At 39.9% G+C, this 13,308-nt stretch overlaps 1 protein-coding gene across 4 annotated transcripts in view; it reads right to left on the reverse strand.

The window, feature by feature from the left end:
- The window catches only part of ppp1r12a (protein phosphatase 1, regulatory subunit 12A), a 71,730-nt gene extending 63,822 nt beyond the window's left edge, over window positions 1-7,908 (reverse strand). Inside the window, exon 1 of one of the 4 annotated variants that reach the window (XM_074697856.1) lies at window positions 7,548-7,903. In XM_074697856.1, coding sequence (XP_074553957.1) covers window positions 7,548-7,784 — 237 coding nt within the window. In that variant the 5' untranslated portion in view covers window positions 7,785-7,903. Of the gene's footprint in view, window positions 1-7,547 lie in introns of all 4 variants that reach the window. The other 3 variants (XM_074697857.1, XM_074697858.1, XM_074697859.1) reach the window with 3 other exon arrangements.
- Between the last annotated feature and the right edge of the window lie 5,400 nt (window positions 7,909-13,308).

The raw sequence follows: 13,308 nt of genomic DNA on the forward strand, positions 1-13,308 counted from the left end.
TTACTGCCTGTAGAACAACCCAAGATTGGTAAACCTTGGTCTTTGATGATAACCATTATCATGCAACTACAGAAGATAAACTCAAAGACATCCAGGGTAAGTTACATGTTTTTAAAGGGAACCCTGGCTACCAGAACGTCATTTTCCTAAATGATCAGTTTTTTTACCAGCTACAAAAGAACGATAATAAAATCTCTCAAAATATCTTAGTTTGTATAAAATTTGAAAAAATATTTTCACTCATAGGTCGCCATTGTTGTTTATGCCGCAATGACGTCTGGGTAGTGACGTCATATGGTTGCACCGGTCTCAATCTCATATAAGTTTTAACCTCACGACGCACAGTCATGTCGTCTGTTCAACCATTTCAGTTTGAACCTGAGAGAGACGTAAGTGAAAATGATAATACTGAAAACAGACAACCAAATGAACTTAAAAATGAAGACGAACGAGGACACGAAGTGACGAGAGCCAGTCAAAGTCGCTGTTGTGCTTGCGGCTGCTGCGTATATGTCAACGGAGAGGGAGAGCGTCTGCTGTAAGGAGGTTCTCTTTCTGTCATCAGCCGTTCAAAGTAACAATATCTAACTGTCCTTTGATTAAATTAATACTATCAGAAATAATTTCAGTCACTAGAATCCTTGGCTGTTGTGTTTTTTACATGAGGATGACCGACAACTTGATGTTGTCCAATGGAAGTTGTTTACGCCCACAAGCGATTTCCCTCAACTTCCTTTTTTTTCTTGTCTTTTGGGAAGCTGTGCAGACTAACATCAGTCTCCTTGTTTTCTTTCGACTGAAAAGTGCACCCAAAAGCAGCGAAATGTGGCATTATAATAGTTTTCTTTCGCTCCTGAAACCTAGTGACTTAAGGCGACTAGTAGTGAGTAAACGGCGAAATCCAGACGCTCGGCACCAAGCAACCAATCTACGTCATCAACCAAGAATAAAACAATGGCTGCGCCCGTATGATATGAACAGTGTTTTAAACTGTATTTTTTTAAAGAAAAAACAATTCTATATGTCTTTTAACAACAAATTCTTGTATGAGACAAGCATTTAAGCATTTTTATGCCTATTAGTCCTTACAGCCGGGGTTCCTTTTAAAGGTTTTTTTTTTTGTTTGATTTTGATGTCATTCTGACAAAAATAAAACATTTAGTGCAATGAGATAGAACTTAAACATAAGAATGAAAGGAGAGCAGAAGGAAGAAAGGGTCTTGTTTTGCCTGTCCCTTCCCTCACCAAATAATATTTACACATCACCTTGTGCAAAAATTAAAAAGTTCCTTTTCTTACTGTCATAAAACATTTGAAAACAATAAAAATAATAGTCGTAAAAAAAGTGCTTTGCCCCCCAAAGAGTAAAAAAAGAAACAGAAAACAACTCAAAAAACTAGGATCCATGAAAGATCTGTATTTAGACTTCCCATATGTTCACATGTTTGATTTTGCCTGTTTGGTGTCCTTTTCCAGATTGTTCCATAAGTTTATCCCTCTAACCGTGATGTACTCGTCTTCTTTATAGTGTTTCTACAAGTCTTAATTTGTCCCTCTGGTGCCCCCGTAGTATCTCTCCATGATTTACAGCTTTAAAAATCTCTATTTTTCTCTCACTGGTGTTTTAGAAAACTCTTATTTCATGTGAGCCACATGTCGGACGCCCCCACAAGCTGCTAAAAACTCAAACCAGCTCTGAGTATTACATCTCACCCTCAAAATATGTAATCCTCAACAGTCTTTATCAAACAGTTATCAATCTTCGGGGTCATTACGGTAAAGTTACCAGCTTTTTCTGGGTTGATTGAGCAACCTGCTTCTGTTGTGTAAGTTAACAAAACAGGTAAGAGCAACAGGGGAAGCTCAGCAATGCAATGTGTTGCTCCGAAGAGGGGGCCTCTCCACATGAGACTGCAGGGTTTTCTCCCTCAGGCAGGAGGCTCGAGGCAAGCGAGAAGATGCCTGATGTCTTTTTCAAAGGACAGGGACATGTTGAAGGAATGAAAGAATCTCATGACTCGGGCTGCAGTGAGATCCACGGCACTTATGTAATGTGTTTATACGACTGATGCTGCTGAGGATGAAAAGAAACAGCCACATCGCCATCTTCCCCATCACATGCTCTGTAATTGTTCCATTACAAGATTCATAGAGGTTGATTCTCATTTCTAACTGCTGCCAAACTCTCTCTGCTCACAGTGTTATGCAACTCCCACTCTCTACATGCAAATCCACCAACACAAGCCACTCGCAACCTTGCCTGAGTTGTTGTCATAGAGACAGTGCAAGATAATGTTCATAGACTTCAGGGCCATAATGAGGGTGTGTAATGTCAACAGAGCGGAGGCATTGTAACACCAGACTCGGACACGTTAAGCTGAGCTGAGTCCTGTCACCTCGGGCCCGGGGATCATGGACGCTAAGAGACAAAAGTTCAGGTGTGGGTCAGTGTGGAGATTTTCCTGCGCGAGGCGACAAGCCCTGGTTACCTCCACGCTAATTGCCTTGATGGAGCTCAGTGGGCAACAGTCAGCCGGGCCCTGGCATTGTATGGGGACAGGCGGGCCAGGAGAAAGAGACAGAGGGAGGGAGGGAATGACTGGAGGGAGGGGTTTAGGTGACAGCTGAGGAATGTCTGCTCTGCTCTGTCTTTGCCATGGTTTCCAGCGACTGTCATGTGAGGAATGCACAGGCCGGGACGACAGGACTTGGAATGCTACCCTATGAGACGAGTTTAGCCGACGAGATCTGGAATCTCCACTTGTCTACTGAACCCCTCATTCATACGTCCTCTTTACTGCAACCTGAATCCACCATCTTTGTAAGAAGGTGAACTTCTCCACCTTCCCTGAAATTGCAAACATGCTTTATTTTTCCCTATTTACAACTCAGAGTTTTTAAAGTTACAGGTAGCTACTATTTAAAGTCCCAAGCTGTTGCTGTGCTTTAACCTCAGTTTGAAGATCTTAAGACTAGCTTTTCGCTGCTTAATCAGTAAAGAACGGTCAGGAGTCGCTGGTTATTCAGTGTTCCAAACTCGGGATGCACCAAATATTTGGTAACTGGATATATTTGGACGAATATTGCAAAAAAAAAAGCAACAGTCAGTCTTCGGTGAGTTGAAAGCAAGGTCGAATAGTAGTGTGAGATGCAAAGACGCAACTAAACATCTCAAGCATATTGTCTGTGGCCGACGTCTTTGAGGGCAAAAAAGTTCACTCAGGGCAAGAAAGTCATGGAGTTCATGGCTTTGGATGATCAACTGTTAATATTTGTATGATTTATATTTTATTCGGCTTCAGTAGGCCTGTCAAGATAAAAAGAACGATAACTTAAGACCCGTATCTTTCGTGCCATCACTCATATTAGCGTGTGTTTCCTCCTTACCCCTCAGGACGCTCGCTTCAGCTCTCTCTGTGTGTATGCGCAAGCAGCCCCGTCTTCACCCCAAAGATGGCATTTTTGACAGATGCTCACTCCGCTATAAATCCGCTAAATCCTCTATAGAACCTATGCACCCCGATGTTAGGAAAGATAGACGTAGTGAGCCATCTTCTCATTCAGCCTCTGCACCTAATGCTGAAAGAAATCTTTCATTTTCTTGGGCAGCCTTTTGCATGATTCAAAATTAGTAGACATCACGCTTGGTTTAATTCTCCAAACACCCCTGACGTTATCTCCTTGCACAAGAGGGCCTGTAAACAACAGAAGACACAATGTTTACAGGTCTTTTTTGCAACAAATCATTTATTAAGTGACAGCCAGTCCATGACTCACATGAAGACACAACCTCTTGCCTAAATGTGACTCCATGCCAGAGCTGCACTACAAAGCAGAGCTACAGACTCTGAGTCATACCCAAACTTAGTATCATCTCCTGAAAGCCAGTTAGGAGAACTTGTGGTGGGGGGTATTTATAACCCTGCACTGGTCACCAGTTGGTTGTGATATGAGTGAGGAGTGACCCTCATGTAACAACATGACACACTTCACAACAAAGACAGAGGCCAGCCATTCAACTGACAGAGGTAAGGTTTTTCCCTGAAAGAACTTGAAAGATCCTGAAAACCTTGCAGGGTTTACCATCCCGAATCAAGGAGGGAAAAACAAAGACGTCAAATGACCTCACTATCCATCTTTTCTTCACTTCATCAAAGCAGACTAACATCAGTCTGACCTCGCTGTGAGTCTGGGATTAGCACTTTAAACAGGAATCCCTGCATCACCTTCTTCAACTCCTTTATAAGACCCCAAAACCCCTGGATCACATGCTGGTCTATAACACTCTCACACACATACACATACGCAGGGGAACACACACTCCACACACAGCAGCTTCTCGTCTCCAGAGATGGTTAGGTCTGGAGAGCGGCACTGCAAATCAAATTCTTTCCTCACTCTAGCTCATCCCTGGACATCGGCCCAAAAAAAGGCAACGTTTCCACCCAATGAGTTTGCACAGGGGGCCACACTAATTCCAGATTTAATTATAGCAGCCTCTGCGCACAAAGAAACAGCTGCTTTAACAAGACAAGAGAAATATCCACACAAATAAAATGAATTCACAGTCTAAAGACATCGCTAATGACCTACCTCGGAAAACTTGCTTTTAAAACTTTTAATAGCTGAGTCTTGGACAACAAACATTACATGCATCAAGGTGGTGCACTTAACAGTACTGAGGCTTACTAAGACTAGACATGTGGGCATGAGTAATGAGGTGACATCACTGGAAATCTATGCTAGCATTAAACATTTAATGTAAGAACTCCTTCATTAATCCACGGATTACATAAACACTTGTCGTCCAAACAAACAGGTGGATCAAGCAACCTTGCTTGTGCAATAAACTAAACAGAAATGCTTTGTTGTCTTGCAGACTGAACCACTGGTGTAGGTCCATTAAAGAGTTCAACGAGCTAAAAAGACAAATTTCCCACTGTTGTACACTCTGTCAACTATGAAGACCTTTTAAACAAAAGGTAAGGAAAGGAAAGCCATTTTCGGGTGAAGTAAAGTTTAATATTATTTGTTATTCAAATACAGTAGACACCAGGAAGCAGGTTTCCACGAGTGACAATTGCATTCTATATTTTGAGGTTGTCCTGTTCACAAGAGTCTCAGATAAAGATATGGTACAGTGCTTACAGTTTTTATAAATCCTAAATACACACAACCACAACCACTCTACCTATTAAAATCTAAAATATTTCATTTGAAGCAACTACTAATGTACTTTAAATCTTAATCCTGTTACCACAAGTGACACTAGATGCATTTGTGGTCCACAAAAAGCTTTGTTGTCCCATTATAGCAGGCATTTACTGATTGTTGTTTGAGACCTTTGCATATTTATCTTGTTATCTCAGGAAAACAAAAACAGTTTTTCCATTCTATAGATCGATTTACCGAATTACCCTTGAAAACAAAACAATGAGTTTGTTATTGTGAAATGGCAGAGCAATACAGAGCTTTACCCACACTAATAAGGTAAATTAAGCAAATTTCTTTCTTTTCTTTTGGTGCTATCACTCACTGTCATAAAGATGTGACTCTTGTCAAGGTGTGTGTTTGTTTTAAAGCAAATGAATGAAGAGCAGATCCACTTTTCTTTGTTCAAGACAACTTTTCACTGGACGCAAAGCAAAGAGGTAATATCTTGAGCTACAAAGCACTATTGTTTGAAACATGACAACAATCAATCTTTGTTAACTCAGTCTGTAGCCTAGTTTAGTGTCCAGAAGGTGAGCAGACTATCTCTTTATTGATACTCACAGCCTGGTGCTCCAATGTACATAAATCCTGGTCATGTCCTACCAGTGCTCATTTACAAACTCCAACCTCACTAAGCAGAGCAAACATAACCTGGCTCTTTGTTTTATTAACAGACTCTCAAGTTTGAACAGACCACTGCAGTATAACTGCTGCATGTGGGTTTGAATGGACAGTATCACAAATAGCTTAACACATGTTTTAGCTCATGCGCTATCACTGTCCTGTTTAGTTCCTTCTGCTTTGACATTCTTTTTCTGTCTGACAATCCAGCTCCAGTGTCCACCATTACTACAAAATAAATAACAGAAATCATTTTCTTCAGAGAAAAAGCACAGATCTTTCTTCTCACTTTCAGCTTGGCTCACATATTGTAAATGTATTTGTCAGGTTGACCACAGATACTGAAAATTGGATTTACAAATAATACACTTTGGTGTTGATAATCTAATTTAAATCATGGATTATTAACAGGCAGAAATATAACAGCAAGGCTAATTCAGTATCACTCAAAAAAGCCTAACATGACTTTTTCATTTTAAAGCCAGCTTGTCTGAGTAAAGTACACATCATCACTGCATCCAGAAATCTTCCTCTAACAGCACCTATTACACACCATTGTATTGGTGGCTCAAATTGTGCTTTAAGGACCTTGAAAGTCAGACATTTTGCAAAGCTCTGTATGAAAAGCCTCTTTCATTCAGTAGCACCTGGGGTTACTGACTAACGACAGCCAAAACAGGCTGCCATTTTCATTATTTGGCTTTCAAAGTACAGAGGCTAAAGACGGAGCTCTCATGGTTAGCGGGTAAAAGAGCTAACTAAGCACCGCTGACAAACCGGGAAAATGTCAAATAAATCAACGCATGATTAATCCGAAATGAAATAAAATCGACTTGGTCTCCATGAGTCACATTTTGACTTCATATGGTAGTACCTGACTTCGTTTCTTAACCAAACTAGCGAATGAATTAACCTTCCAAACAGCTAACGACAGCTAGCTCATCCTGCTAATGTAGCGTTAGCATACATTCCGATGAGCTAATACTGCATCGAAACAACCTCCCACCTTTGCCCACTTCATCTAACAAATACACAAAAACTGTAAACAAACTCTATAAAGGCATAAATATGATGTGAAGTGGAGGCCTTTTAAGGACGGTACAGGCTTGAAACTGAATGACGTTGTAACTAAGTGAAGCTAACTGGCTAGCTGCTGCTTCCCCTAAAGTAGTCGAGGTCCAGGGTTTTATCAACAAACCACTTTTTCATGTTTTCAGTGCTAACCAGACAAGACAGCTGCAAGGACATAATTTTGCCATGTTAAGTGTTTGAATTCGTGACAGAACCAACATTATCTATTTATCGTTTCTTGCTCACTGTCGCTAAAATATCCAACAACACAACTCAACAGTACAAATACCCATGTTAGTCCAGTATTTAGACTGCGCCCACCTACTGGGGATACAGTCAAGCTGGTTTACAGGGGGATAAGTAGTTTTTGAAAAGGAAGCATTGTTTCTTATGCTGCTGCACTCTGGAAATGTAATGCGAAGTTAGGACTGTTTATAGTGAAGTGAAGCTCACAGTAAGGCCAGTGTTCATGTCTAACTGCGTCGAAAGGACGGGTGTGTAGGTAGGTAAACAACGGGATGAGGACGGCTTCCATTTGACAGGTGTTCCAAGGCGAGCAGCAGCCAGCAGCTAACCGATATTTGCGTCTACAGATGCGGGCAAAGCCGTTAACGGCTGACGTTAACACAGCTGACACTAACCTGATGGAGGGCGGTGAGACCGTCTACATTGGCGTAGTTGATGTCAGCGCCCCGGTCCAGCATTCGGAGCACCTCCTCGGTATCGCCGCTTGAGCAGGCGGCCAGAAACACGGCGCCATCATCGAACTTCACCTTCGTCTTCTTCTTTTTCAGAATAGGAGGCTCCAGGTCCGTTTCCGAGCCCAGCCAGCGCTTTAACTGCTCATTCCTCTTCTGCTTGGCGTCCGCCATCTTCATCCCCCTCCTGTCTCGGGCTTCTTATCTTTCTCCGAGAGAGGATATACTTTATAGTGCCACTATCCCACAGCGCACTGGGGCGTGGGAAGGGAGGGCTGGGGAGGAGGGGGAACCAAGAGAGGGAGAGAGAGAGAGCTACACAGAAAGACGGAGAGGGATGGCGTCTGGATTGTTTTCCATAATCTCGCGAGAGCAACGGCTCAGGAGCTGCAGTATAACGTCATGATCAGCAGATTACGAGAGGAGAGAGTGAGCTGGGTAATCCCTTATAGACTGTGTACACCAAATAAGACAAGAGCACTTCAAAGTATTACATAACATTCAGCACAGAGAGGAGGCTGTTACATACAGGAGCAGGTATTTCTTTTAAGATCCTCAGACTCAGGTCAGTCAGAGGAGCCCTGAGTTCAAAGCAGCATTTAAACTGTTATACTGCACACAGATGGAAAAGCTACCAACAGAAATTAAAGTGTGCATGTAGTCAAATCAAGACTGAAAACACTTCTGCTTTCATATGCCTAAAATTAAACCACTTTAAGTCTAAGTCTTTTATTTGCATCCTATATCCTGCAAATTATTGAAAAACTGATCATTATTCAATGCTGTACTAATAGTATATTTTTCGTTACCTCTTTTTTGTTCTTCCTTTTTTTATTTTCCATTTTATTATGTTTCATTTTGTGTGTGTGTGTGGTTTTTTTTTACATTTTAAGTTAAGTTATTGATGCCTTAAAACTTAAATTGATGCATTTTTTATTTTTTATTTTTTTATTTTCATTTTTTTGTTTTGTTTTTGTGAACTGCATTTAGTTGCCTTGTGTATGAAATATGCTTTGGAAATTTTCAGTTTTATGCTGTAATTAAATAAGCCAATATAAAATACATAAAAAATTACAACTTCAAACTCATCCTTATAAATATAAAGCACTTCATTCAAACATGGAGCCCGAGTGCTTAACAAAAAATTAGAGACATTAGATAGCAGCATGTGAGAAAATTCATTGAAAATACTCAAAAGTAAAAATAAAATCAGTGCAACAAAGTCAACCTGATAAAATCTGAAAAATACCGTAAAATCAGTAAAATAAAAAAATGAAATAAATTAGTTAAATTGAAATTAATCAAAATGAAATAACTTCACTGTTTAAAAATGAAACAGAAACATGAAAAGATACAAAAACATGAACAATAAATGCAATTTTAACAATCAGTAAAAAAAAGTTTTCTTGAATTTTAGTACCTGCTCCCAAATGAGACAAGAAAAACAACAGTAGAATTGTAGTATAAATGCAAAATTAAAATGCTCAAAAGCAAAAAACTACTGCAAAAAATTCTGCAAACTCAAACATTTTAATTAAGGTGCTCCAGGGCTGTAGGTAAAAAAAAAGCAGCTGTCTTGTTATTAGAGATAAGACTGAACATAACAGCAAATATGCTTGAGAAAACTTGCACAACAGAAATAGTTTCTGATGAACAAAAAGTAAAGTTTAAGATATGGAAGTCGCAGAAATTCAAGTAGTTACGAGTGATCTTTAAGGTGGAGATAAGGTGTTTAATTTAGGTCACTGTCCTGTTATTATCTGTTAGTGAATCATGTTTTCATAGGAACATCACTGATACCATCTTTAATTGAGGAGATGACATTTTGTCAGGCTCTCTAAACAAACTTTCGATGAGAGGGTTTCCCCTTTTCTTCCACACATGAACGCTCCAGGTGAGAAAAACTATTCCTGCGATGACATGAACAACATTTTCAGTTTACTCTCTGATGCCTCTGAACCACAGTGTACCTGTAGTGATCTTAAAGGGCGAAACATATCTGATGGATTCAGGCACCGGGGTGGTCCGGCTAAACCTGGAGTAAAAAGCAAGGTGGCCAAGCATAGAGTGTTTTTTATACTGGCAGCACTGTGTTATTGTTGGCAGACGCCCATGTGTACTCAGCAGGGGGTGCGGTTTTGCCTCCTCATACGCACGTTTTAGGTATGAAGCGTGCAGCCCGTATTTTTGTTTTACTTTGAGGTGTCATTACAAGTGATAACGATGTTATTCTTGGGTTTAAAGACGTTGAAAAAACTCAAAATGATGCTGCTTGTGTTTGATAAGATACCACCCACCTTCTGCACTAGCTGACATCCTGAATAACAAACTGTTCAAGCAGAACCATGACCCAAAACATTAAACAATCAGGACTGTGAGTCATCCTAACCCTATTTTCTCATTTCCCTGTCACTGAAACTAAATTGTAGTCAGATTAAAATAATTTATTGTCTGAAGATGCAGTAAATAAGTCTGTGCAGGGACTCAGAGCCAGAACACAGAGGTTAGGACCCAGCAGCTGAAATGGTTCTGATCCTTAATGTTGGAGAAATGTCATGGGAAATTACTGTGGTTGTACTGACTCATCGGACAGAGGAACACCAACAGAGTCTGTGTCAGGAGGCTGTTTGTCGGAGGGTTTAATGCTAAAGTGAAGTGGGAGCTGCTGTCCAGTGAAGGGCCGACCTTATGGTGAGTGACAGCACAGGACGAGCCACGTGGGCCATGTGGAGAGTGTATTTAGTGTGTGTGTAGATCTTTGTGTACTCTGGAGTTTTAGGATAGCACACTGTGTTAATATCTAAAGTGTATACACTGCAAAAACTTATTAAGTGTTTTTGTCTTTTCTTAAAGATGCTATGAGGAGGATCTGTTTTGATTGCACTCACTTGTCACCTTGTGGCCTGGAGTCTCCGCACACTGTCGTAAATTACTTTTAGTGAGGTGTGTGTTTGTTTTGGAATTGAATGGAGATGAGATCAAAACAAAAGAACTTTGTTCCCCACAACTTTTTACTGGACACAATGTGCTGAGGTAAGGTATTTATCATTACAGGTACATAGCATAATTTGAAGTGTGACATCAAGCAAACATTGGTAGCCTGCTTTGTGTTAGCACGGCGCTCCAACATATCTGTAGGCTATCGTGACAACAAGTAAACAGAGTCAGTTTGTGAGTAGTTTAGTAGCTGTTAATATTTAGCACAGCTAACAGTCTGATGCTCTAAGACATGTCTGTAATGTAACGTTAGTAAATCCTGGTTAGCTATGTCCAGCTAGTCATCTAGAGCTAACGTAACCTCACTCTTCATTTTATTGATAGACTCTCGAGTTTGAACAGACCACTGCAGAATAAGTGATACAGCCATTAGCCTTTAGCTTGGGCTGTATCACTCTCCTGTATATATTTTTTCTTCTGCTCTTCTGTCCTTTTTCTGTCTGACAGTTAGGCCCCAATGTCCACCATCACTACAAAATCAATCACAGAAATTGTTTTTAGTAGAGAAAAACACAGATATCTGTTTTTTCTCTTCTCTCTGCTAAACTTCATCAGCTGGTGTGGTGTTGTCATAGAGACCTAGCTGTGCTGTAGATCACTCCGGTCCTGGTCCACCTGAACTGGAAGCTGTAACCAGCAAAGTTGACGCAATGGAGACTTTTTCAAGATCGCTTTCAAACTCCTCACAGCCTCTTAAAGAAAATTTGTCTGATTAAACTCAATATGAGTCACATTCACCTGGCAAATCCAGAAAAATGTCTTGTTTGAAGTTATTTAAAGACAAAATGAGGTCTGAATTGCTTGTTACAAGTAAAAAAAAATCTGCCAATGGAACAAGAGAAATTTGCTAGAAAACTGAAACAAGAATAATGTCTGAATACTTAAGAACATAAGAACATTTCTCTTCTTCCATCAGCAAATTTTTTTTTTAAACTTGTCCAAGCAATAAAGACCTCTTTTTTGTCTTTAAATAAATTACAACAAGACATTTTTGTGGACTGGTCAGGTGAATGAGGCTATTATTGAGTCCAAAAAGACATTTTCTTCTGAAAAAAAGACAACAATTGAGTCAAAAGAAGTCAACCAAGAATGCAACAGATATCAAATCTAATAAAATTAAAATACTGCTATCTCTTTCATTAACCATTTACCTGTGGCTGTCGTGTTCCTCTCACATTAGCTCAAAGAAAAAAGCTTAAATGCTCAAAAAGTTAAAGTTAAACGTTAAAGAGGGGTATCTAACCATTTTAACAACTTTAAGAAGCATTTTATCTGTTACTTCATTGACCTATTTTCAAACCTCGAGAGGAAAACATGTTTAAACTGCAATGCAAAACAAGAAATGTTATCCAATTAAAGCTGCTAAAAAATAAAATACAATAAGTAAAGGGATTTAAATATGTCTCCTATGGGTTCATACAATTTTCACCTTGCAGCTCTCCTCTACACTTATCTCCAAATCTGTGTCAGCAGTTTGCTTATGTAAGAGGGGCCTCTTGTTGCACTGAAGGCATGGAAAGTCTTCATTGTATGTCTGCACACTCCACTCACTTACAAACATCTTGGAGGTACAGTAATACATCCTGTTTATGCATCTTGTCGTACCCCCTCAGCAGCTGTATTTACCCCGCTGATGTCAGGGATCAGACTCAGCGGTTATTGCTTCACTGAGGGGTGAATCAGAGGGTTCGGTTAACTTTTTGGGCTGCGAGATTGTCGTCAGACTTTCTTGTTTGTCGTGTTTGACTCCTGCGGATGAAGAGGAAAAATCTGCAGTATTTGTGTCATACCAGAGAAGCCCCTGAGAATCCAGTGTTTGTACAGTGGGTTACACAAATCTGGATAAAAATCCTCATCAGCGCCACCTCTGACTTGTGACGATGATGGCATGTCTGTCATGAGCCTCTTTTATTAACCTTCTCTGTTTGCTTTTGTTCCTGTTCCTCGAGAGAATAAAAGAGTCAGCATGTGACTCAAGTGTATCAATACCACAAAATTACTCTGGCACACTCCCACTGTTTGTGTTCAGCTGCTGAGACTTGCAGGAGTGATCTGACTCACCTTGAAGTCAGGCTTCTGGAGGTGAGTCTGCAGCTCTGACTGATCCAAAGAGTTTACCGCTTTAAGAAAAGTTTCCAAACAGACTGTTTATGGTGAAGTTTATCAACCATATGAGGCGTTCAGGTGACGTGTCCAAAAGATTTAGCTATAGATAAGAAGAGCACAGATGTTTGGGCGTATATATACTACTGAATGTGTCGCTCTTAGGTGTCAGATAGTAGACAAACCTACTAATAGGAAATGATCTCATTATTCAGAGCAAATAAAGTAAAGTTTTTCTGGTTGCTTTAAGGCCAAAGGTAGTTTTCAGTTACCCTACAATAGCTGGTTACAGCAAGAAGCAAGAATAAAAGTCTTGGATGGACTTTTCCTGACTAGCTTATCCTCTTTGTTTACATTATTTGTGCAAAGCCAAGCTAGCAGGTTTGTAGCTGTAACTAAGCTTTTTCTGTTGTTAAGATGGATAATTCCTAAAATACATTCAGAGAAATTAGCCTACATGTTGTGTTAACCACTCCTAGTTTAGAATACTATTTGTTGTTTTTTTTGTTTGGTATATGCTGATATGGCGCCTCCTGTGGCAAAAGATGTTATTCATATCATATTTATTTATCTATTTATTTCTAAATCATTTGGCTTAGTTTCA

Source organism: Halichoeres trimaculatus, unplaced genomic scaffold (assembly GCF_033239565.1).
Source record: "Halichoeres trimaculatus isolate MK-OKI-2021-1 unplaced genomic scaffold, fHalTri1.1 fHalTri1_scaffold_21, whole genome shotgun sequence".
NCBI lineage: Eukaryota > Metazoa > Chordata > Actinopteri > Labriformes > Labridae > Halichoeres > Halichoeres trimaculatus.